The following is a 24233-nucleotide window of genomic DNA, read 5'->3' on the forward strand; positions in this document are numbered from 1 at the left end:
AAGCTTGTAAGCGCGCATCGTGTCAGACTGTCCCGAACCAATCATACGCAGCTGAACCCAGCGTAGGTAACAAACAAGCCATAACTGAAGACATCGACACCAGCATTCTGATACCGGAGTTTTAGATACAATGTAACACTCAATCGTCAAATCAGAGCAACACGATCTCTTGGCTCTCATTCACTATATAGGGAACCCGGGCTTAGTGAGACAATTATATATAGGTATACTAATCTCATAATCACAACACGGCCGTATCTGTATTAGCAGCCCGTAATCATACATGAGAGTAAGCTTGTAATCAACTGCTCATCACTCAGCGCATGCATTGTCAACCTCTTGGAATTATACCAAGAATACGCTTCACTCATAATGTCTCAAGAAATATCGAATGATGAGGCTGAAGCTGACATGCTATAGAAATGAGTAGACCTTGCCAGCATAGATGTGTTTGTATATATATGAAGCTGGAATAACCATAGCTTAACGTTCCTCTCTCTCAACCACCCGCCATCAGGACCAACTCTAGAGAAGATGGGCAAAATAATCGACGCTCTTCAGCAAGCGCTTCCGCTCCTTGGGGTTGCCGCAAATGTCACGGCTGCTTCCACTTCAAATATCTTTGCGGTCCCAGATTCGGCCTGGAAGTCACTCAATGACAGTGTCTCTGGCCGGTTGCATCTTGCCTCGCCTGCGGGCTTACCGTGCTTCACCAGCTATGAGAATGCATGGGGGCTTGATGCAAATGCGCCTAACGCAGCGCAATGTCAGACAGTCGAATCTGGCCTTTCGACGTCCCTAGACATCATCTCGAGATTTGGAGGTTACCATAACCCAACTTTCAGCACTTGCATGAGGCGCGGCCAGAAATGCACCTTGACTGCCACTGGAGGCATTCGCAATGATACCTGTTTTCAGGGAACGGTGCCCGACTACTATGTGGATGCCCAGTCGGTTGAAGATATTCAGAAGAGTCTGCAGTTTGCTCAGCAGTACAAACTTCCCGTCACTGTCAAGAATACTGGTCATGATTACAGGGGCGGAAGCGCGGGTGTCAATACGTTTGCCATTTGGACACACAACTTCGCTCCTGACCCAGTGATTACTGAGAACTTCACTCCCGACGAGTGTCCCAGCCCCGTTGGCCCTGTTGTGACATATCACGCTGGCCAAGTCGGCACCCACCTGTACAACAGCCTTCAAGGAACCGGTTATATGGTAAACCTCTTGCCTCCATCTCCATACCATCAAAAGCAACTTCTGACTAAGACTGCTTTCATAGATTGTTGCTGGTTCATGTCCCTCTGTTGGACCTTCTGGAGGATGGATCGCTGGCGCTGGCCACGGCATCTTCACGCCGTCTTTTGGCCTCGGTGTGGATAATGTGCAACAGATGAAAGTCGTACTGCCTAACGGAACATATGTAACAGCCAACCGATGCCAGAATCAAGATATCTTTTTTGCTCTCCGTGGCGGTGGTGGAGGTACCTTTGGTGTAGTGACAGAAACTACCACTAAGCTTCACCCAGACCAAGAGTACTCGGTGAGTTCCTCATTGACCATATAGTTTCTTGGCTAACAGCAAGTCCTTTTTTCAGTATGCGTTCGTGCAATTACCTGTACCGGACGTTCGCACAGCCAACGAAGTTTTGGTTGCAAATGCTGAGAGGTGGTCAGAAGAGGGCTGGGGAGGCGTTTACGGAGTGCTGGACGTCGCGGGTAGCCCCAACCTTGTATGGCTCGGCTACAATGCGAATCTCAACCTCGACGAGGGCAAGGCGTCTCTGAAGCCAGTGACTGACTACCTCAAGTCCCTGCCAGGCAGCGAGAACCTGATTACCGACTTCAGGATCCTGCCGAATCAATTTACCGCACAGAACGACCCGGCATTGCTCTCCATCCTCTTGCCTGAAGCTGGAGTTTCCTTGACTCGATCATCCAGATTGGTGCCTAAGAAGAACTTCCAGACTGCCGATGGACAACAGGCGCTTGTTGACGCCCTCATGGCTAACAAGTTTGGCTGGGGAGCAGTCATTGCTTCTCCAACAAACTATACCTTGGCCGAGTCAGACCAGCCTGGCGGCCCGGGAGAGTCTTCAGTGTCACCAGCATGGGTAAGTCCAACTGGTACAATTTTATATGGTTGATAGAATCGATTTGGAGCTGACCCTTTGTTATAGAGAGATTCCGTGTGGCATTTGACCTACACAACGACTTGGGATCCAGCAGACCCGGTCGCCACGACCCCTGAAGCTCTCGCGAGCAGGTTCCAGGAGATTAGCGAGGCAATGGACCCTATACGTGCCATTACCCCTGGCGCTGGCGCGTATCAGAACGAGGCTGATGTTTATGAGCCGGATCCCATCGGATCGTTCTGGGGCGAAAAGAACCATGCCCGCCTTCTTGCCATCAAGAAACAGCTCGACCCGGATAACTTGCTATCGTGCTGGAACTGCATTGGGTGGAACGTGGATGATGAACGACACGAGTGCTATCTCAATGTGAGAGGCATCGGGCCATCAAACTGAGTTTTTTGTTGTTTACATGTGCCTTGTACCTGGATTTGCTTCCATGTGCAGGTACTAGATACAAACTAAAGAGCAATTGCCTCGTACTAGAAATAGGTACTAAATACTCTAATCTTTAGCTGAATGTAATAACCTGCTATTCGAGCTGCTGCGAGTCATTGTCAAATTGTTGTAAGCTGAATATTGCATGTGCTGCTGTACCATTAACTTGTAGCCTAGGCCGGAATGGGATAGGATAATGGCATTCAATAAATTGTAATCTGCAGTATTTTTTTGAGACATGTCGTGTCGCGTTGCAAAACATTCCCGATGGCGATTGCATCATGTTGTCATTGATGTCAATCCATCGATGACGCTTACACGCGTAGTCGCTCAGGTGCAGGGAGAATCCCTGGGCGTCGCCACAGCGGGTCAAGCGCTGAGCAACGTATTGATGCGGGGGGTCTCCAGCTTGCCAGGGGAGGGTCAAGTGCCGAGCCGGCTGTTGAACTTCACAGGCACATGCTATAGTATGTAGGATGAGAAATGATGAGGACAATGAAGAGCAGATAAGAATGTGAATACGATAAAGGGGATTGACTTTATTCACTGATGTGAATTCAATGAGCCAAATAGAAATCCTCAGATTGCCCTGTCAATTCCCATCTTATCAACCTGTAACTTTTTTGGCCTGGATTGTGCAATTTACAGGGCGCCGCCACAGCACACGCCCCCTGGCCCGAGGTACATGTACAACCTCATTTCAATCCGCCTACACCTCCCACCGAATCGGCACCAGGCCAGAATCAGCATCGACCAAGGAGAAAATTCAGGAAATCATTTGCGGTGGCTCATTTCAGTTTACAAAGCTTACACTTATCGCATGTACACCTACTGTACGCCCCTTTCTCCGCCGTGCTCTCATTCGTTCGTCTGGCTGCAATGACACGACGAATTGATACGGCGTCTATGACGTACTTGTTACCCGAGTCCAACGTCACTCACCTGTGCGATTGGCATCAACGGGCTGGAAAGCTTGTAACGGGCAGCTGAGAGCAGCAGTTTAGTCTAGACCACCGTGCCAGCTGCTGCTATTGGTAGTGGTCGATCAGTGATGGAAGCAGCGAGCAGCTCGCTGTGATTCCGTGGCAGCAGCTATAAACTTCGCGAGTGCCGCAACCAGCTCTTGGCTTGGCTTCTCTCTTCTTTCCTCCCTTCAAGAACATCAATTGACAACGTGCAATTCCATTAATCCGGCAGTGTTGCCATCAATCACTGCTCTTAATTCCTGTGATACCCCGAGAGCTATTGCTCTTCACGTCTACTGAAAAATACCCCTACCAAACCGACCCTTTTTACCCTTTTTGGTCTGTTTTCGCTTCTCCTTACGATACTCCCTGTTACGCGACAAGTCTAGGAGCACTTTTTGATTTTTACATCTCTTCTACTTTCTTCTCGATTTCTGCGCTTTAAACATACAAGAGAACCCTAAGAATAGCAAATTCTTTCGTCACCATGGCTGCGAATGTCAACAGACCAACCGACATCAAGCAGAAGGAGGATGACATCAATCGCAAGCTGCAGATCTACGGCATCTTTCATGCCTTCAAGAATGGGAAAATCCCGTCGGTATGTTCTGTTCCACCATTTGTGACAAGTGCTGGCGTGCTATAATGCGATCTTTTACTCACTCAATCCTTAGAACGATCAAATCGACGTGGCATTGAACAGCTTCCTGCAATCTAGACCTCTCGCTCGCCCCTCTGACAAGTTATCCGATGACGGAAAACTACTGGTTGAGGATGCAAGAGAGGTTGTGAAGCTTGCAAAACAGCTCCTGCTGTCCAAGAACCACGGCAACCTGCTCCAGGACTTCATCTGGCAGACTACCCATTACGACACACAGAGCGTCCAGGCCCCAGGAACTACCTTGACTAAAGACGCCGCAACACGAGACAAGGACGATGCTCTTGAAGGGTTAAGAACTCTGGGCACCTTGCTCATCACCAATGGCCAGTTCCGGAAACTTCGTAAGTCAAGCTCAAGCTGCTCTCTCTGTTCCAGTTCCATACGGCTAACTCTTCTGTTATAGTCAAGGATGCTAGTATCCTAGTCCGCGACATGGTTGGGGATGGCGCTACTAACGCTGCCAACTTTATTCGTCCCTCGGATGAACAACTTCGCCAAATGGACCAGGCCGCCCCAGACAACACGTGGCACGAGAAGCCCGACTTTTCCAAGGAGAATCTAAAGAATCAGGCTCGAAACGTCTACAAGGGCGATCCCAAAAAGGACGCCCAAGACGTCGTCTCGGCTGCTGCTACTGGCACTACTGGTTCAGTGCCTCAATCTGGGGGTACTGGTGCAGTGCCTCAGGCTGGAGTAGCGCCTCAAGGAGGAGATATTCCACAGATTAGAGTCGCCCCTGAAACCGGAGTCGCACCCGAGTATGGAGTGGCTCCTCAGGCTGGAGCTGTCCCCCAGGTTGGAGCAGTTCCTCAAGTTGGATCAATCCCTCCAGCTACGGCTCCTCAGGCTGGAGCTGTCCCTCAGGTCGGAGCGGTTCCTCAAGTTGGAGCAGTTCCTCCAGCTACGGCTCCTCAGGGCACAGTCACAAGCACATCTCGTACCAATGCAACCTCCGGTCTCGACGCAGCTCAGGCAGTTGTGGACCAGAAGCTGGACCGTAATTTGGACGATGAGACGCAAGAAAAGGTCACGAAGCGGAATGAAGAGTACCGCCGCAAGGCCAGAGAATACCTGAAAAAGAAGATGCCTCAAGAGCGCAAGGATCAGGTCATCTTTCGTCTCAAAAAGATTGTGCTTGAATGCCAACAGCACCCCGATTACTCCCAAGCCGTACAAACGCTCCTCCGGCTGGCTGAGGAATACGGCCGGCATGGGCGCAACCTTGGAAAGGGTTCCGCCGACTCTGCCAAGGATGTCCGCACTGGACTTTCCGCAGCCGAGGAAGATTTGCGTACTCTAATTGAGCGGTTCGCCAATGGCACCTCGACTGAGGATCTTTGGCAGGCCATCGGCCAAATATACAAAGATGCCGATAGGGACCAGGAACTTCGAGACTGGTTCAAGCAAGTTGACACCTACATCCGCAAGTGCCTGTTGGAGCAAGGCTACGTCCTTGAAGACGCCTCCACTGATGAATGGAACCGGCTCTACGACCAAGGTCGATACCTGCTGCGTGAGAAATATCGCGGCCACACCGACCGCGTTATTGACGAGGTCAGGTTTGTTGCGGATCAGTTTGACCACGATCCTCAGAACAAGGCATTTGGCGTTGCAGTCCAGAAGCTGTTCAAGGACTTGGGCAATGATGAGAATGGAAAGCCAACCTTTAAGCCTCACCTCGTCAAGGATCTAACCGAAGTCATTGTCCCCGCCATTTTTGAGAATATTGCATACGTGCCGATCCCACGCATTGAATATTCTGATCCTAAGGTTGATGCGGTCATTGAGAATCTGGTCCTCGAGAGCGACAATTTCATGCCCAATGTTCTTGAAGTCGCCAGCGACAATTACTTCCGGTGGGGACGCAAGAAGATTGCCAACAAGCACAAGAATACCGTGGACATAAAGGTTACCGGTATCCAAATGGATCTCCGAGACGTCAGCTATCACATCAAGAAGAAGTCTGGATTCCCCTCCATCACCGACACCGGAGTACTTGATCTTTTGCTGCCTGGCGACGGTTTCTCCTTTAGGTTGAAGGTGTCTACTCCTGAAAAGAAGGACGCTCAACACGTCTTCAAGGTAGAAAAGGTGGACGTCAACGTTAAGGGCCTGAAGCTCAAGATTAAGAAGTCCAAGCACAAGCTCTTGTTCGCGCTCTTCAAACCCCTTGCGCTCAGGGCTGTCCGTCCGGCGCTCCAAAAGGCCATTGAAATGGCCATCAAGGACGAGTGCGACAAGGCAGATGAGTTCCTCTTCCAGGTCAAGCAGGAGGCGGACCGTGCTCTTGAAGAAGCCAAGGAGGACCCCGAGAATGCACCCAACATCTACAACCGGTACTACAAAGCTACTCATAAGCGAATCCTCCAGGGCAAAGCGAAGGCAAAGGCCATCACGCAGGACAAGAAGGTCAACGTCGCTATGACTAAGCAGGAGAGCATCTTCCCCGATATCCACCTTCCCGGTGGCATCAGCTCCAAGGCCACAGAATACAAGGACCTTGCTGCCAAGGGCGACAGATGGGAGAGCCCCGTCTTTTCCATTGGCGACGCCCAAAAGAGCACGGATATCCCTCCCGTGCCGCGAATTGAGAGAAAGACCCATACTGTAACTGGCGGAAGGGCCAACGGAAACATTAACGGTTCAGCCAATGTAGGAGGAGGTGGCTTCACAGCCGGAGAAGGCACAAGTGGCCACCAACTTGGCGGACAAGGTCTCACTGCCTACTAGGGATGCGGTGGTCAGCTCAAGTCCAGAAGGTGGAAGAAGAGTGGTGAGCAGTCACTTGAAGGTGAAGGTGTGGAGGTTCTATACCCATTGGGACAGACGTAACGTTGTTCTATTCTATTCTTTTTTGTCTCCTTTGTCCTATTTTCCTTCCCTCCTTTGTTCTTGGCTTCATGTTTAATGCTCTACCAAGTTACGATTCGACAAGACGTTTCTATTATATCCACCTCGCTCCTTTACTGGCGATTGCCTACCTGATAACATGGTAGTAATAGTTTTGTAGCAATTAAAATTGACGAGTTTTATTTATTTTTGCCATATGTTTGACCAATCTCGGGACATTATTTTAATGACGTACACCTGTATCGCTGATGCTGATTCTGGCTCTCTTAACATGTGATACTGTAGAAACTTGATGATAGAACATGTACTGTAGTATGATCTCGGTGGCTTACGGCCACTGCCCAATTGAGTTTACGGCTATGGATTCAACGACGTATCAATGAGGTTGGACGTTATTTGTTAGTCTGTTGCTTTGTTTCTTGCTTTGTCTTAGCCTGTGACCTGGACGCTTAACGGGGTTGAGCTCATTGATGTTCGTATCGGCAGATGCGGCTTTGTTTAGCAGCAAAGTACCGTTCCAAAAGAAAACGGTTGGACGGGATTCTGCACTAGCCGATCGAACGGGGCATCGAAGATCGGATCCATGTATGCGGTAATGCTGTAGGCCAACGTGCCGCTGTCTGTTTGTATGCTTACTCAACGCCGTGCATTTTCCATTGACCGCTACCCAAATGCACACTTGAATGAGTGCCATGGACGGCTTTGTATCAACATAGTGTACTACTCATCGTTTCATATTTATTTTTTATTTTTCAAAGAGGCTTTTCATTTTCCTCTCATACTGGACCAATCTACTCAAGGAAGGATGCGATAAAATAGCTCTCTGCCTAGAGGCCCTCATCTAATAAGCCAACAAGGGCATATCCAACACAACACAAACAACCATGGAGGCGGAACAGGCGGTAGAGGCGCCTGCATCAGCATCTGAGCCTGCACATTCATCGACGACGACAACGACAAGGACGCTGACGGAGGAGCAGACGCGGGCGCTGTTTGACATCCTGACGCACCGGGAGACGTACGCCGAGATTGAAGGCTTCAAGGCCCCGGATGCGGTGACGGGCTACGGGCGTCCGTTTGCTCGGACGATGCTGAAGCAGACGGCGTCGGCGGTGGGGACGCCCAAGGCGGGGACGCCGAGATCGAGGACGCCCGTGTCGTTTTGGCGGGCGAGGAGGGGAGTTGATAATGATACGAAGAGCGAGGCAGATGCTGATGGTGGTGATGAGGCTGACAGCAGCGATAGCGACGACGAGGCTGGCGGGAAGGAATCCACGTCGCCGCTGCTGCAGTTTATGCTGACGAGGCTGGTGCTGCCGCTGCCGGGCGTGCGAGACTTGCCTGCCGGGTTCTGGAACGTGAGGGTGCAGGGCTTGCTGGCGAGGTTTGCGGAGGCGGAGCTTTCGGAGAGCTATGATAAGGGTGCGATGGGGACGAGGAAGACGCTGGCGACGGGGGCGAGTAGCGTGTTGGAGATGGTGGCAAGGGGGATCCTGGGCGGCGTGGTCAGGACGGCAGGAAGCGAGGAAGAGAAGAAGATGAAGCAGGGGGAGTATGACGAGACCAAGGCGGAGGACTTGCTGAGGGCGTTTGGGGATGTTTTGGAGGACTGGGCGTATGGCGATTTGATGGGGCGGGTGTCGGAGCATGTTACGGAGACGGAGGACGTGGAGAGCTTTTCGCCGGCTGTCAAGGCTGCGATGAATTATGCCATTATCAAGTGAGTCTTTGTCTTGATCTTGATGAGATGGATGAGTTTTGGATGGAGTACCGGGTCTGACTGACACTGATATTGTAGCGTTGCTACCTTTGCTCATCATACCTTTACCGTCTCCCCAGAGGGCCAGGACCTGCTCAAGCTGATTGAGAATCTCAACAGCTTGGTGCCCTACAAGATGATCAAGCAGACGCTGCGCATCGGCAACGCAGCTACCATGATTAGCGGCATGATGCGTCTCATGCTGGCAAAGATTAGCGTCACCAGCTTGACCAACTGGGTCGGGCTCACAGCCAACGCAGACGACGGGATGAATCTCCTGCAGAGAATCATTTCACTAGCTTTATCATGGGATGCCTCGGAATTCAAGAAGAGCGTCGATAAAATCGAAAAGAGCAAGGGAGATGCTGCGCCGACGGATGAGATGCTCGAGGCGATTCGTCTGCACGTTTCGTTGCCTCGGAGCGAACATCTTGCTGTGAGAGAAGCGAGTGTGCGGGATTCAGAGTCGATTATCGTGGCTATTCTGAAGGCTTCGGATCCGCAGATGGTGGAGGGTCTTACGGAGGCTCAGCATGCGCAGTGTTTGGAGTATTACGCTGCGCTGCTGTCGGTTCATGATCGCGAGGCGATTACTTCGGTGTTGTGTCGGCAGCCGCCGGATCTGTTTACGCAGGCTGTGAAGGATGTTGTTGGTGCGTACGAGCCGATGATTAGGGACGTGCACTCGCAGATCGACATTCGGTACTATCTCGAGGCGATACAGGGCTTCGTGTCGGAACTTATTCGCGTGAGCAGGCAGAAGAAGGTGAAGCGGAGCAGCAAGAAGAAGGACGATGACGGCAGTTCCAAGGAGGAAGAGGAGGAAGAGGCGGATGGGGCGAGCGTAGAGGATTACGTGGTGCTGTTGAGGAATCATAGGGGGTTGTTGTATAAATGGTTGCATGACTTTGCGAAGAACTGTCCCGATGTGTGGAAGGACTTTCCTGCGTGGGGGCAGGACATCGCTGTGAGGTTTCGAAAACCAGATCGCCATGGTGATGGGATGGGGGAGAAGAAAGGGATGGAGGAGCAGCTTGATGAGATGGTTGGGGGTCTTGATGGGGCTGTGCGGGAGGATGTGCTAAGGGCTGTTGATAAGCATGCGGAGTATCTTGCTGCTATCACTCGAGTGTCTCAACGGCGGTTACAAGCCGTCATTGATGCTGCTGGATCTTCCTCTTCTACGTCTGCTGCGTCTGGTTCTCGGACTACGGCGTCTGGACCTGGAATCTATCTCTCGCAATGGCAGTCCCTCCTCGACTCTACGATAATCACACCATCCTCGAAAGAAGGCCCTCTCCGTCACGGCGAAGACGTCAAATACGTCACTACAATGGGGAAACTCGGTCTGGGAGGGCGAAGATTGAAAGGAGGAAAAGGAGTGGGAGAGGAGGAACTCAAGGCACCGGATGTGAGCGTCGTGGAAGAGGCTTTGGGAGACGCGTTTAGAGATGTGATTCGGCAGAGAGCGGGAAGTGATGCAGAAGTTTAATCGTTGAGGACATGGTGTTCTTGGGATTGGTTTTTGTTTTTTTATAGGCATGTTTGGGAAATAGAGTAGGATTTGTTAAGAAAACTAAGCTAAGTAATGATATGGGACTGAGTTGTGTATATATGTTCCGTGAGCAGAATAAGGTATGCATCGTAAAAGCATAGTAATAATAAAGATGAAGATGAAGAAATTGCCTCTGGTAGTACAGACATGAAAACTGATAACAATGATTTCACATCACATTCAGATTCCCCTTTCCAGGTGTAATGTACTTTCGCCAGCACTCAAAAAGGCTCGGGAGACTCAGAGTACCGGCGAGATGGCAGCTCGATCCACATAGTCGACCCCCTCCTACCTTGAGGATGAGGAGCAGCCGTAAAGATTCTCAGTCCTCCACCATCTTTACCCGAGACGCGGTGAGTACTCGGAAGACGAGTCGGCGTTACCTGTTCCTTTCGTACAGGAGGTGCTTGTGAGCGAGCATCGCGAGTCCAAGTGTAGTTTCGGGAAATTCTTGGTCTGCTGCTATTGGCACGGGCGCGTTGTTGTCTGCCACCGCTAGGTGGTGGTGTAAGCATGGGATTCGTCGCGAGTGCAGCTTCTACCGTCTCCATAGCCACTGCGTCTTCTGATTCTGCAGAAGCAGCCGCAGCGTATCCAGGGGGCGCAATCTCAGGCGTAGCGGGAAGTGGCTTGTTGATGTTCTCGAGGTTTGTGGCCTTGCGCTGCTGCTGCTGTTGAGCGGCAAGAGCCAGGATGGCATCTCGGGCGCTTGCGGGGCACTCGTCGATTTGGCCGACACAATATGCCAGGCCTTCGATATATGTGTCCGTCGGGGCGCGTGTGTTGAATTCTGGTTCGGGCGTGGGCGAGTCGGAGATGGTGTTGCTGTCGACAGTGAGATTGACAACCTCGGAATTCATGGGGTGGTTGCTAGAGAGATCGATAGTCTCAATAACATGGACGTCATCTGTCATAACAGTGTCGGAGTCGGGTTGAATGGCATCTTGCGACTGCGGAGGATTTGCCCGACTGCTGTCCATTCTCCTGTTTTCATACACCTTTTTCACCAGCCGGTCTCTCCATATAAGTTTGAGGGTGATTCCCGTAGCATTCTGCAGCCTCCTGACAAACTTGCCGCAGAAAGAACAGTTTTTGCGCGAAAAGTATATTTCGAATGCAGGCTTCGAGCCGTCGTCCCAAGATGCCTGTCTTAGCGCCCTCAGGTGCTCAGGCGAAACGTTATCCAGGTCTTGTGTGATGCCAAAGCTACTCAGCAAGATGCAAATGGCATGTACCGCGAGCTTCACTTCGACGTGGCTGCCCTGAAATACGCCATCCATTCTTACACCCATAGTTCGAGTGACGATCCCATCGTAGGGCCGGTTCATGCGCAGAGAGAGAGCGCGGCCCATGTTGATGGCCCTCTTCGTCCATAAGTCGTTGGGAAGCACACTCGGATCGGGATCGAGCAGGTCGCCTAGACGGCTGATCCCATGCCCGCTCTGTGCCCAGGCCAAGACAACTCGCTTCTGGTTTCTGCCAGTCCGAAGGGCGAGGAACCCCGTGACTTTGGCCTCCAGACGCTTCGAGATGACGGAAGCGGCCAAACGTAGCTCCTTTGCGCGCTCGTGTCGGAAAGTGTAGGCGAGGTTTGGACCAAGCACTTCAACGCGGAGGGTAGCGTCATCGACATCGATGATGTGATGGAAATAACAGGAAGATGCCGCATCCCGAAAAGCAGCGTCAAACTCGGGGAGTTGCCTTGGTTGTGGCGACTCTTCTTCAGCGATCGCCTCCATTATGGCATCAAGGCGATGCTGTGAGTTGTAGAGGTTTGAAGGAGGTTTCACATTCGAAGAATCCGTAGGTTATAAAGCTGCTGTCATCGTATCAGCTCAAATCCCTTGACTCTTGAGCGAGAAATATGTGGTGATGATGGCATCACACTCACCCAAAGTATCTCACGAGCAAAGGGTGATGAGAGCTTCACGATAGTTGTGCCGCTCAAATCTTCTGGGAGGCTTGATATCGATGGGAAATCTTTTAACAGCGCAATGACCTGCGGTAACACTGCTCTGCATGCGGTCAAGCGAATATCCTGCCTCTCCACCTAGAAAGGGAGGTTGTGCTGTGTTTGAAATCGTTGCTCGAGGAGCACATGCGGTGATTTCTCTCAAATAGGTGCATGATGAATTGGTTGCTTGGGCAATAGGGATAGCTATTAAACAATGGTCTTCACTTTGCCGGGGCAACGAATGTGATTCCATGTGTAACAAAAGGGCTGTCAACGAACATGGCGCCGAAATGCCAAAGGCGAGTTTGGAAAATAGTAATATGATTTGCCATCGTGTGAAGATACGGAGCTTTCTTGAAGTGGATATTGAAGCAATTGATGTGTATGAGAGTTGTTATGATAACGAGTGCGAATACGTGATCAAGTAAGAGTATCGTGAAGTCTGTCGTGGGAAAGAGCTTGGTGTTTTGGGTCTGATATTGATTGCAGTTGGTTTGGCTTAGTCATCAATACAGCAGACTTATCCATCATGAACTGGGCAAGATGGCAACGCAATCATTACTGGGATTGCTCTACGTAGCTGTCTGCTTGTCAACAGCCAAACACATAGACATCACATCAAGTTGGAACTCAATATAGATCAAGAGACGGCTGTGGCACGTCCAGTTTGGTAACCGAAAGCCCAAAACCAGAGGGAATCTTGTTCATACATCTCAAACACTAAGACCGTACGCCCATTCCAATGCCGCCATCCATGACAGTTGTAAGAGAAAAGCAAAAAAAGACTTTTTTTATTTTGATTTACTCCTCATCCTCCTCCTCGGCCTCAGCGGTGGTCTGGGCAATTCGGTCCAAATCACGCTGGCCGGACTGGGTGATACGGCGGCCACCCTTGTCCTCGTCCTGCTCAACGACGCCAATCTTCTCGAGGGCCTGGAGGACCTTGCGGTCGACGGAGCCGGAGGCATCGACGTGGTGGCTGGGGCGGTTGCCACGGTTCTTGGCAGTGCCGTGAACCTTGCGGAGACGGCCAACACCGACGGTCTTGCGGAGGTAGACGTGGCGGGCGACGGAGGCGGCACGGACGTAGAACCAGTCAATGTCCTGGGGAGGCAGCTCCTTGGCGGGACCAGTCTTGACGGTGTCAACCCAACCTTTTAACAGTGTCAGTATATGCGCGCCTATATTTTATGCGATCAACTAAACAAGTGAAAAACTTACCAGGGATGGGCAGCTTGCCCTGACGCTTCAAGAAAGCAGCATAGGCAGTGATGAACTTTTGCGCCTGATTACAGAAAAGGACCCATTAGCAAATATTCCGTCGTCAGAAGTCTTGCGACTCCCTCGCGCCTGCTCCTAGATCCCTCAAAGAATTTTTTTCCACATATATGCCACGCTTATACACAGCTTTGTATGCAGCTGGTCCGAGGCTCAGGCAGCTGGTTCTTTCTCAATGCATTGTATTCAGATCAAACGCAGGCCGCTGCGGCTCGTCGGAGCCAGACCACAACATCGCCGCGTCGGAGGTTTCGAGGATAATTTTTTTGTTTCTTCGGGACCAAGTTGCGAGATCGTCGAGAGGTGATCGTGAAGGGGGGAAATCCTAGATTTTATGATTTCAATGTGTTTCAAGGAGGACCTACATCGACATCGCGAACGGTGATTCCGCCGGCCATTTTAACGGTGTTGGATGGGGTTGGTTGGGGAGATGGTGAAGCTGGTGGACAATTGACTGGGCGTGAGGTCAAAGAAAGTTCGTCTAGATTGAACACGCACGAGTTGCAGTGGACTTTGGTTGGTCTAGGGCTTTGACCCTAGCGCGAACGGGCTGAACTGTGGTTAGCCAAAAATGAAAAATGAAATGATGACTAAGGATTCAGCCACGTGCATCAGCCACTATAACTCTTCGCGCCAAGCTCTCATACTGGCTATCGGAATAATATCGGCTAGTTGCTACAACATTGAAGCCTTGAATGCTGATTCGATGCAAGTTGAACTACATAACGTTTATGATAGGAACATAAACAAGTTGGTGAAGTTATATATCATGTTGAAAAGCCTATAGACTATTATACAGATCTAAATCTATTTCTTTTACCAACTCCAAACCCAAGTGACCGATGCGCCCTCTAGGAACCAGACCATCCGAGATAACCCGTTATACTCCTACATATCCATACAATCATGACTGAAAACGAAAGACAAAATATCCAAAAACTTTTCACATTACGCCCATTTTGCCAACAAAGACATGATTGCAACTCCAACAGCCACACATCCAAAAGCAAAGAGCTGAATCTTCAATGGTGCTTTGCGCATGTGAGGGTTGAACATGAACTCATGTGCGAGGAGCTCAACCAGTCCGGTGTACATGAGGATGCCCGCGCTAATAGAGTCAAAGATGCCATTCACCAATTTCTGGGTATTGGCGTTGTTAGGTCTTGCCCCTATACCGGCCGCCGTGCCGATTGGAGTTGAAATGGCAAAGATGAAGCCAAGCAGATAGGGCATCCACTGCTTATTCTTAGGCCAGGGCGCTGTTGCTAGCCGAGACCCCAAACCGAGGCCCTCAAACATCTGATGGAAAACAAGTACAACAAGGAGAACAACCAGATCCTGCGTCGTACCGAGAGTGAGTCCAATGAACACACTGTGAAAGACAACACCAAACTCGAGGACAAAGATGGCGGTGAGCTGGCCTGCGAGGCCGCCGTGAGAGTCGCCGTCATCATGCTCGTGGCCGTGTGCGAGGTGATCTTCACCACCAGGTGGATAGCTCACATCATCGGGAAGGCCAGGAATATTCTTAGGATCCGGCCCCCGCAAGACACCCCTCTCGAGGTCGTGGGGACAGGCTACCGCGAGTGTGTCCTTCTCTTGTAATTTCTTCCCGGATAGTACGGTCAGTGACGGGTCAGAATCGCTGTCTGAGCCCACCGAGTGGCTGTGTCCATCTTCATCCTCCCCGATTCTTGCAGCAAGAAGCTCAACGAAAAACATGACCATGACCGTCATCAAACTGATGCATAGCGCCCACGGATAGTCGCCCAGTCGCGGCTCAAGGCAGGGGTCTGATAGATTATCCACGGCTGGGTCTAACAGGTGCATCCAGGCAGTAGCAATGATGACTCCAGTACCGACGTATTTGCAGATAAAGAATGTGAATTTGGGCACATGCATCTTCTGTTGTCTAGCGAGGAGGATGGGTGCAAATGCGCCAAAGGTTGCGGCCGCCATAACGATGAAGATGGAGCCGATACGCAGCCCGCGGTTGGTGAGATCAACAACATCTCCGTTACAAGCATTGTCGCTGTCCGCCATGGTTATTTGTGTGCTGCTATTGTTGCCACGAAAGTAGTGAATGTCCAGTCTTTTTTGATGTAGCAGATTCGCAAACCAGAGGCGACAGGTGAGCGCGGGATGCTCACTATTTATCGAGTCCTGTCAAAGCATAAATGGATCATAAGCCTCTTTGAAGATATTATTTGCGCTCCAGAAAGGTAACCGGTATATGTTATCTTCGAGGCTGAGGAGAAACGGCGCGTCCAAGGAAAGGAAGTATGCGTGCGCCAATCTTCTAGTGAAACTTGCTCTCGATAGGCAGTATAGAAAATGGAAATAAGAAAAGACTGTCGACAAGAAGATGCTCGCAAGATGTCAAGCCGCGCAAGATGTCGCACAGATGCGGAAAGTTCCGTCAGTCGTCACCCTGGCAGTGAGGCAAGAACGAAGATGCTCCAGTCGAGGAAGAAAACGGCGCTTCGACAATTAAATGAGAAGAAGAGAATCCCGGTGTCCAAGGTCTCTCCAGAGAGTTTCCCGACTGAATATCTACAGTAAAAGGGCTGAGAAGTGAGGTTGGCCAGTCGCAAAAGGTTTGAGTTCTGGCTTGGGGACTCGGAGTGTGCGATAAAGGAGAAGTAAGATGTGGACCAGGGGCAAAGGCAAATGCAGCACGCCTCAAGACGAAAACGGAAATCGTATAGAATGCTGAGAGAACGCGGCAATGGACATGGAACACTCAAAACGAGCGCCTCGGTGCGATTTTAGTGAGAAAATGAAGAGAAACAGGACTTGATACTCTGGGGAGGGAGAAAAAGGCGTCTTATTTTTAGCCCCGCAGACGTCAAAGGTGTGCTGAGAACCTTGATGGTCTCTGTCGGTAAATGCTCCACCAAATCTCCCGGGTGCAAGAGAAGACGGGCGGCTGCAATTTGTAATACCTGGAATCGGCGATAGTGAGGCTCTCACTGGATCACAGCATCACCACGGGGGCACTCGATCTCGAACGAAGGCATCGTTACTGAACAAATGGGAGGTTCTCTTTCCACCATGCGTCCATCTTGGCCTCACAACGAAAAGGGGTCCAAACACCCCCAAGACGACAAGAACGACGAGCAGTGGCGCATTTCTCTTCTTCTATTCGCGAATCACAAATCACCAAGCCCAGCTGTCCGAATCACCAGGCTGTCGAGTCTGCGGGGGATATCTGGTGAGCATCGTCGCTGCAGTCACGAGGCGCAATCGCAGTTCTCGGCGGCCGCACATGTGAGTGAGTCGTGATGACGGGTACCTTGGCTGGGAGCTTTATCGAATTGTTAAATTACGCCGGCGGTGATTCGTCACGGTAGCCCCACCACCAGCCTTTTTGCTGACGAACCAAGAATCAGCCTGGACCATCAAGGTTCTCATGAATGGAAGCGGCGGAACATGTATCAAATCATGCCGCTCAACTGTAGATAACGAAATGCCTAACAACGCAAAGATACATTCTGGAGAAAATCTTCATGCGGCTGTATTGTTACTAGCGTGCACTTTGACAAGCATCCACGCACAGATACCAACAATATGCAGTCAAGCGGAGGTCAGAAAAAGTGAGACCGCAAAATGAATAGGTACATACATTCAGCAATATGTGCACCTAATCAACTCATCGAGTACTGCTTTTGCAGGGGAACGCCTGTTCTGCCAGCACCCGGACTTTACGATATAACTTGGCATTTACTAGAAAAATATAGACATAGTAGCAGTTAATAGGGAAATATAGACATAGTAGCAGTTAATAGGGAAATATAGATATAGTAGCAGTTAATAGGGAAATGTAGATATACCTAGTAGTAATTCCTTTTGTAGGCGTATGATTTAACTTGCGGGTGCTCGAAATCTTCTCGGTCGCGGTTTTTCTGTCCTCCACTTGGCAGTGTACGAGTATGTGCATGAATGATTACACAACCTTGACAGCCTTCCAGACTCGGTAACTGTGGGGTCGATATTACAGATGTGCTCCAGATCAGCTACCCTAAACAACATGTAGATGATGCTGGGGAGTGTTTTTTATTCCTCTTCAGCTTCAAATACCACTGGAATACGCAGAAACAGAATATGCATCACTCAATGTTAGAACCCCAAACAATTAGACTACCCCTGATCACATGATACGATGCAGACAATGGCGTTGGCGGAAAACAATTGCAAGTCCGCGTGTCCGAATCCCGCCTGGCCTGCGGAGCGGAGGACGACTCCAGGCAGAGAGCATCCTTCGCGGTTCACGACAAGCTACAAAACTCATCAAAACGTCTAATCTTCATCAAGCGAATCTATCGGCAGAGATCACTCACCGTTCATAATGGTTTCCTACAAAGAAGTACAAGCCTCCAACGCACTCATCAACGACGCAACGGCACCCCGTGTCTCCGTTTTCGTCGGCGGCACATCAGGCATCGGAAAGTTTACAATCAAAGCCCTTGTGTCCACGGGTGCCAGCGTGAGAATCTACCTCGTCGGACGCAAGAGCTCTGAAGAGTCCGCGCGCGCTTTTATCCAAGAGCTAAACGCCATCAACCCCAAGGCGGAAATCGTTTGGACCGAGGGCGAGGCCTCGCTTCTCGCTGAAGTCAAGAGAATATGCGAGCTCATCAAAAAGACGGAATCACGCGTCGATTTGCTGTTTCTTACAGCGGGCTATGCGCCATTCGGTACGCGGAAGGAGACTAGTGAGGGGGTGGAAGTCGCACAGAGCTTGGAATATTATTCGCGGATGCTGTTCATCCATCATCTTCTTCCTGTCCTAGGTGCATCTGAGGCTCCCAGGGTCATCAGTGTCCTGGGCGGTGGGCTGGAGAAGTCAAGTGTCAATGTGGATGACCTGGACTTGAAGAATCCCGGAAATTTCAGCGGCATTAAAGCACAAATACAATACGTAACTATGAACACGGCCTATCTGGAGAAGCTGGCCATCCAAAATCCTAATGTGACGTTCATCCACTCCTGGCCCGGATGGGTCAGCACGGGAAACGTGAGGAGGGGCTGGGATGAAGGCTCGATTGTAGCTCGAATCTTTTGGTTTGTCCTCGAGCCAATCATCTATCTATTTGGGTTTAGCGACGAGGAGTCTGGGCAGAGGAACCTGTTTCAATGTACCAGTGCTGCATTTGGTGGTCGTGGTATACCATGGGGAGGGAAGAAGGGAGTCAACTCCCTCGAAAAGTCGGAAGATGGACTATTTCTCGTCAGCTACAACTGCGACTGCACTCCGAATGCTAAAGCATTGCCTGGACTTCGGGAATCGTCACAAGAAAAGATTTGGGATCACACGCAAAAAGTTCTTCAACCATATCTATAAGTCACTTGGGCTTATACTACAAAAGTTTAATGTTTACCACTATGATAGTTTAATCATTTGACAGACTGATATCCCCCCTCTTAGAATCTGAGACTCTTTATTTCTGATAGGCATCCCATGCTGCGGTGCCAGGCCTTATAAACTCTCGCGCGTCTGCCACAAGCTCGGTTGGGGAGTCCCAGGAAGCGAAATGACCGCCGGAAGAGTAGTGGTTGAAGAAGACAATGTTTCCCTGGCGGCGTGCCCAATCTTCCGGCTATTGAAATGTTAGAGACTTTGCGACTAGACGTATCAAATACACTTGACTGACCGTGATAAAACCTTGCTCGGCAAATTGAGTGATGCCCACTGGCTGGTGAATGTAGTCAAACTTGCCAGACCATGGATTTTGTCCCTATTTCCAATGAGTAACTACCCAGAGACCTCTCTCTAAGGGAGAACCTACCCGTAACGAAAGCTCCTTGTACATTCTGGCGCTGCCAAAGGGCCCCTGTATATATAATAGCATGGTCCATGAAATGATTTCATCCAACGTCCAGTCGTACGACGGGCTGCCACCTTTCAACTCGGTGAGTATCCATGCCGCACAGCCCACCGGGCTATCCGTTTGAGCGTATGCCCACTGCAGAGGCTCGTTCCCAAAGACTTGCCGTTGTCCTAGAAGCGTAATCCTAAACGTTGCTAGCACGTTGATGAGAAAAGCCTCCTCTGCCGTGGAATTTTTGGCGTTGAAATTGTCCATGTCTTGCTGGTTGGGGACTTGATACCACAAGTTGGTATGTAGTGCTCGAACGCTCTCCGGTTGATCGATGGCCATGTATCGTACGGTGTGGGAGCCAAGGTCACCGCCATGAACGATGTACTTGTTGTATCCTAGCTGCAGCATTAATTTGTGAAATGCTTGACCAGACTCTCGTAGTCCCAAGCCGGGATATTCGGGAGCCGGCGAGAAGCCGAACCCAGGTAGGCTAGGAGCCACCACATGAAATGCCGTTTCATTGCTGGGAGGATTTGTGTACCCGTCAATCACGCGTTCTACCTCTATGATAGACCCTGGGTAGCCGTGTACAAACAGCAGCGGGATGGCGTCTTTTCTGGAGGATTGTCGGTGAACAAAGTGAAGTGGGATTGGGTGCGAGTAGTTCCCAGCGCCATCGATTGTAGTTGTAAACTGTGGCAAATGATCATTCAACCTTTTCTGCGTCTCATTCCAGTTGTAGCTGTGAGTCCAATAATCTTTAATTGCGGTAATGTTCTCGGCAGGAGGGCCATCCTGCGGAACATGCTGAACGAGGTCTGTAGCAATTCGGGCTAGAGAGGCTTTGACTCTCGTTTCTTCGATAAAAGAAGGATCTACATCGATCAAAAAGGGGGCAGGACTGGTTCCAAACTTGGCTTTGAAGGGAAAGTTGGCGGAAACCGCCAGTGTGGCCAACAAGAGCTGTAAGAGAAAGCGATGAGACATTGTTGCGATTGAAAGAGCATACGATTTGCTTTTCCATTAGTAGCATGAGAAAAAACCATGGTAAAGAAATATCAGTGTTTATATGGTTCAGTGAAACCATGAAAGATCACTGGATGGGGAGCCTTCGGGGAGTAGTTATTGTCCGCTGCATATTTTACCAGGCGGGAAATTTACCGCAGCCCACTTACATGCGGACTCCGTCAGCAAACAATTACTTTTGCTTTTATAATGCCAACTCAGACTTCAGTTAAAGGGGCGGCCGTGATTGATAATCACGAGAAACGTGAGTATAACGAGTATATTTTCATCTTCAGGTTATTTCCCTCGATATATGCCTGTGGAAACCGAAAGGGGTGTACTCCTTGACCCGCAAAGTGCGTACTTGTTAGGTTGAATCTGCGGATAACTTCTCGCTATATAAAGGAAATTCCATACAAGTGCTCAAATGACTGCTAACAAATAACTTCGTCACATACATGATATTTTCAGAGATTTGAATAATCATAGTGTTATGTTCCTTGAATCAATTTGTCTTGACAGTTTATTTCTATCAAAGTTTACTGAATACTACATTACCCCAGTCTCCCCCGCTAATACAACTCCTCCTTCCTGATTTGAAACAATACGCCAGTATTTATCCAAGAGGACCGCTCTATTTTCAAGATATTAGCAAGAGCAAGGTATGAAAGGACGGCTGCTCAACAGCTCCCTCTTACCGGATCTTGGCAAGTGATACATCCCGCAGGACAGCATGTCAATTTCCCATCGGGTGATCCCTTTGTTTGGTTTTAGTACAAGAACAATATGAAGTTATGATGGTTCACATTCTGAAACTTACTCCTGCAATTTGCTGGTTGCGAGAAAATGTTAGCGTGCTACAAGCAGTTGCTCAGGATGGATTTAGAACATACATCATCGTAGACAGAAGGAAAGTTGTCCAGCTGGGCATTGCACAATGTAGCAGATAATGCCAATACGTAAAATGTGATCCAGTTGAAAGTCTTCATAATGAATAATTTGAGAGGGCAGAATCGCCTTGAAAGCTGTAATAGTTCTTGAGAAGAAAGAGAGTAGTTCCGGTGTTGGAAGGATTCAATTGACTGGCTCTGCTATATATACATGCATTCATCTGCCCTAATCATCTGCTTAAAGAATGACATCTGTTGTTATAAATATACCAGGACTGGGACTATAATTGAGCCGGCGGAAAAATGCCCGCCGCCTTACTTGGTGATGTTTTGTCTTTCAAGTTCCATATTAAGCATGTCGATTTACCCTTGCATATCTGTGACTACGTACTTACACACTTTCCTCTCGTTTCAGTCCGGCCTGATCGGAAAGGACGTCTGTAACATGGGGGAGATAGTAAGAGCGGTCAGTTGATTCATGGTCATGGGATGTTGCCTTCGGATGAGAGTTTGACCGGCATTGAGTTGGTTACCGCCCTGTATGCACCACAACGTTACAACCAGCTCCCTGGATTTAAGTCAGAGAGAGCGTCACTCAAGAAGATTGGAACAATCATGCATCCCATAGAGTTTAAAAGAAAAGAAAAGATCAAAATCCATTATATTCTGCTCGAAAACGCCTTCTAGTTGGTCCGTTAACACGTAAACATGATATGCAGGAATGCAGCTAGCTGCTGGCTGCTTCGCCTGTTGCCGTTGCCTTTGGTGCTGCTGATGGAGTGCCCAAGTCATTAAACACCTTTGCCTTGATCTCGGCTGCCATCAATCCAGACAACTCCTTCATGGCAACCAAGTTTGAGTCCTGAGCAAGCTTTTCCACCGCCTTGTCAGTGCCCTTTCCACCCACCATTGCAGCCTGAGATACCCTGGATCTCATTATATTGGAGGTTGCTTCCTTGAGTTTGGAGCTGAGGTCCAGCATTTGCTTACTACCAAAGTCGCGATTCGTCAGCAGAGGGCTCTGGCTCAGTGTCTGCACCCAGTATTTATGCCACAGGAGCTCCAGTAGATGAGAGTCCAATGTACTCTTGAAATGGGAAACATCGAGACTGTAGTATCGGCTAGAGTGAGCACCAAACTCGGCGGCCTTGTCCAAGGGGACTGCCTGGAATCCGTCTGATGAATATCCAGCGGCACCCTCCGGTTTGTAGTTAGCGGGATAAGTGCGGAACGCCCCAATCTCAACCTTTCCGGCGCTGATGGTGCGATCGGGATCAATGACCACAGCCAAGAAAGGATCCTGGAACTGCTGCTGCAGAGCCTCTGTCTCGACATCGATGCCACTCAACCAGCATCCGTATCCAGGATGGCTGTGATACCACCCAACGACATTCTCTTGTCTGCCCTGCGCGCGGCTGAGATCAAGATATTCGATCAAGTATTCGTTCGCTTCGTTCTGTGCGTTGACTCGAGTCTCGGTGCCTTCGACAGGCAGTCGAAAAGCATCCGTCACCACAAAGGTTTCTCCATCGATGTAGCCTTGCATCAGGCCCATGACTTCCAGCGAGCCTCCAGACCGCGCGTGCATCGTCATCTTGATCAGGGCGACGGCGCTGATCCTCACGTACTTGAAGTAGTTTGGATCCTTGATCCACGGGCGAGCGTCGGCTATGGCTCTTTGGACATCGGCATCGTAGTTGTAGAGTGCATCTCGTTTGGCGTCAACCAGCTGGACGTTGTTGTCCAGCTCTATCGCGCATCACATAAATGTCAGCTTCTGTACACGGAATATAAAAGTCTAAAAAGGAAGTCATCACTTACCCCATGATCGAAGAGCTGTGGCCTCCATCTTTGGCTGCCGCACTGGTGTTTGGCAGGTGAAGATGTAGCTTAGCAGGCAGTGCAGAGGGAAGCTTTAATGTCACGGATGGTGATACTAATGACTGTGCCCCGCCCGGAGACATCGCACATGCTTTATCGATAAGGGATAAGATTGGTGGGGAGTGCCATTCGATTTGTTTGTACCTGTGTACTCTCTATTTATCTCTAATGATCTGGCTTGATCAATGTGCCTACAAATTATCACGTTTGTCTATCTTTGTGGGGAACAGAAGAAAGATTGAGTTCTGAATGAAATTGGAAAAGAAATGACATCTTGTTTTGTTACTGTCCTGTCTGATCATAATGATGGCGAGTCACAAGCCTACTAGTAGGCAATCGCTATCACACTAACAGAAAGCTACCTCTTCTTAAACAGGTGTTATTGCACACGGCGGTATTCCTTTTCGACTGTTTTATTTTCAGAAGTTGAGTGAATTTGAACACACAGCAAAGAGACCTCCAAGTCAATGGATTTGTCTTGATAATGTCTATTCTGCGAGTGTCTAAGTACAGAGGGCGAATGTTGCTACTAGCAATGCGTTGAGCTACTAACAATAAGCTTTTATACATGTAATCTCTTCGTTGCGCCTTTAGGAGTAGCCTCCCAGCAGATAGATAATTTTTTTCCCGTGTTGTTGTATAGCCATATGACCATTTTAATAGCTGTTTACCATTTAGCATCCAGACACGAAAAAAACTCAAAGATTGCGGCAAAGACTTACTTGAAGACGAGAACGCCATTTTCATTAGAGACATAGCTATTCAAGTCGAGGAACTGCTCTTCTCCGAAGCTTCCATCTGACCGATACAGCAACGTGATGATGGTTGTACCGTCAAGTCTCCATGACACCTGATCAGCGGAATCAAAGACGCCATTTCCTCCGATTTCAAAAAATCCTTCATTGTTGCCAACGTGGTTGTTGAGGTCAAGTACACTCTCAGTCCAAGAGCCGTCCTCGCAGCAGACGTCAGCAATCAGGCAGGAGCCTTCAAGGCGTACATTCTGGGAAGACTCAAAGAAGGACATTTTGAAGTGGTTGTGG

The 24233-nt window shown here is 49.7% G+C and overlaps 10 protein-coding genes across 10 annotated transcripts; 4 read left to right on the forward strand and 6 right to left on the reverse strand.

The window, feature by feature from the left end:
- Window positions 1-534: 534 nt before the first annotated feature.
- T069G_10831 (FAD binding domain-containing protein) lies at window positions 535-2528 on the forward strand (the record flags this gene model as incomplete). The annotated part of the gene is made up of 6 exons (XM_056178041.1): window positions 535-774; window positions 919-1024; window positions 1100-1218; window positions 1283-1543; window positions 1599-2114; window positions 2181-2528. The coding sequence occupies 6 exons, from the start codon at window positions 535-537 to the stop codon at window positions 2526-2528; spliced, it is 1590 nt and encodes a 529-aa protein (XP_056024331.1).
- Window positions 2529-4022: 1494 nt separating this feature from the next.
- On the forward strand, window positions 4023-6926 carry T069G_10832 (uncharacterized protein; the record flags this gene model as incomplete). The annotated part of the gene is made up of 3 exons (XM_056178042.1): window positions 4023-4136; window positions 4210-4537; window positions 4600-6926. The coding sequence occupies 3 exons, from the start codon at window positions 4023-4025 to the stop codon at window positions 6924-6926; spliced, it is 2769 nt and encodes a 922-aa protein (XP_056024332.1).
- A 1004-nt stretch (window positions 6927-7930) lies between these two features.
- Window positions 7931-10297, forward strand: T069G_10833 (PX-associated domain-containing protein; the record flags this gene model as incomplete). Its single annotated transcript, XM_056178043.1, has 2 exons — window positions 7931-8766; window positions 8845-10297. The coding sequence occupies 2 exons, from the start codon at window positions 7931-7933 to the stop codon at window positions 10295-10297; spliced, it is 2289 nt and encodes a 762-aa protein (XP_056024333.1).
- A 284-nt stretch (window positions 10298-10581) lies between these two features.
- Window positions 10582-12099, reverse strand: T069G_10834 (uncharacterized protein; the record flags this gene model as incomplete). The annotated part of the gene is made up of 1 exon (XM_056178044.1): window positions 10582-12099. The coding sequence occupies one exon, from the start codon at window positions 12097-12099 to the stop codon at window positions 10582-10584; it is 1518 nt and encodes a 505-aa protein (XP_056024334.1).
- A 1016-nt stretch (window positions 12100-13115) lies between these two features.
- Window positions 13116-13990, reverse strand: T069G_10835 (ribosomal protein s19e domain-containing protein; the record flags this gene model as incomplete). The annotated part of the gene is made up of 3 exons (XM_056178045.1): window positions 13116-13468; window positions 13536-13599; window positions 13958-13990. 3 exons carry the CDS (start codon window positions 13988-13990, stop codon window positions 13116-13118), a joined length of 450 nt encoding a protein of 149 aa, XP_056024335.1.
- Window positions 13991-14540: 550 nt separating this feature from the next.
- On the reverse strand, window positions 14541-15635 carry T069G_10836 (ZIP zinc transporter domain-containing protein; the record flags this gene model as incomplete). Its single annotated transcript, XM_056178046.1, has 2 exons — window positions 14541-15200; window positions 15252-15635. The coding sequence occupies 2 exons, from the start codon at window positions 15633-15635 to the stop codon at window positions 14541-14543; spliced, it is 1044 nt and encodes a 347-aa protein (XP_056024336.1).
- A 2305-nt stretch (window positions 15636-17940) lies between these two features.
- Window positions 17941-18936, forward strand: T069G_10837 (short chain dehydrogenase domain-containing protein; the record flags this gene model as incomplete). Its single annotated transcript, XM_056178047.1, has 1 exon — window positions 17941-18936. The coding sequence occupies one exon, from the start codon at window positions 17941-17943 to the stop codon at window positions 18934-18936; it is 996 nt and encodes a 331-aa protein (XP_056024337.1).
- A 97-nt stretch (window positions 18937-19033) lies between these two features.
- On the reverse strand, window positions 19034-20401 carry T069G_10838 (uncharacterized protein; the record flags this gene model as incomplete). The annotated part of the gene is made up of 5 exons (XM_056178048.1): window positions 19034-19192; window positions 19247-19330; window positions 19382-19904; window positions 19956-20030; window positions 20130-20401. The coding sequence occupies 5 exons, from the start codon at window positions 20399-20401 to the stop codon at window positions 19034-19036; spliced, it is 1113 nt and encodes a 370-aa protein (XP_056024338.1).
- Window positions 20402-22036: 1635 nt separating this feature from the next.
- On the reverse strand, window positions 22037-23158 carry T069G_10839 (JAB1/Mov34/MPN/PAD-1 ubiquitin protease domain-containing protein; the record flags this gene model as incomplete). The annotated part of the gene is made up of 2 exons (XM_056178049.1): window positions 22037-23058; window positions 23131-23158. 2 exons carry the CDS (start codon window positions 23156-23158, stop codon window positions 22037-22039), a joined length of 1050 nt encoding a protein of 349 aa, XP_056024339.1.
- Window positions 23159-23908: 750 nt separating this feature from the next.
- Window positions 23909-24217, reverse strand: T069G_10840 (CVNH domain-containing protein; the record flags this gene model as incomplete). Its single annotated transcript, XM_056178050.1, has 1 exon — window positions 23909-24217. One exon carries the CDS (start codon window positions 24215-24217, stop codon window positions 23909-23911), a length of 309 nt encoding a protein of 102 aa, XP_056024340.1.
- Between the last annotated feature and the right edge of the window lie 16 nt (window positions 24218-24233).

The sequence above is a fragment of the Trichoderma breve genome, assembly GCF_028502605.1.
Source record: "Trichoderma breve strain T069 chromosome 7 map unlocalized scaffold00007, whole genome shotgun sequence".
NCBI classification, from domain to species: Eukaryota; Fungi; Ascomycota; class Sordariomycetes; order Hypocreales; family Hypocreaceae; genus Trichoderma; species Trichoderma breve.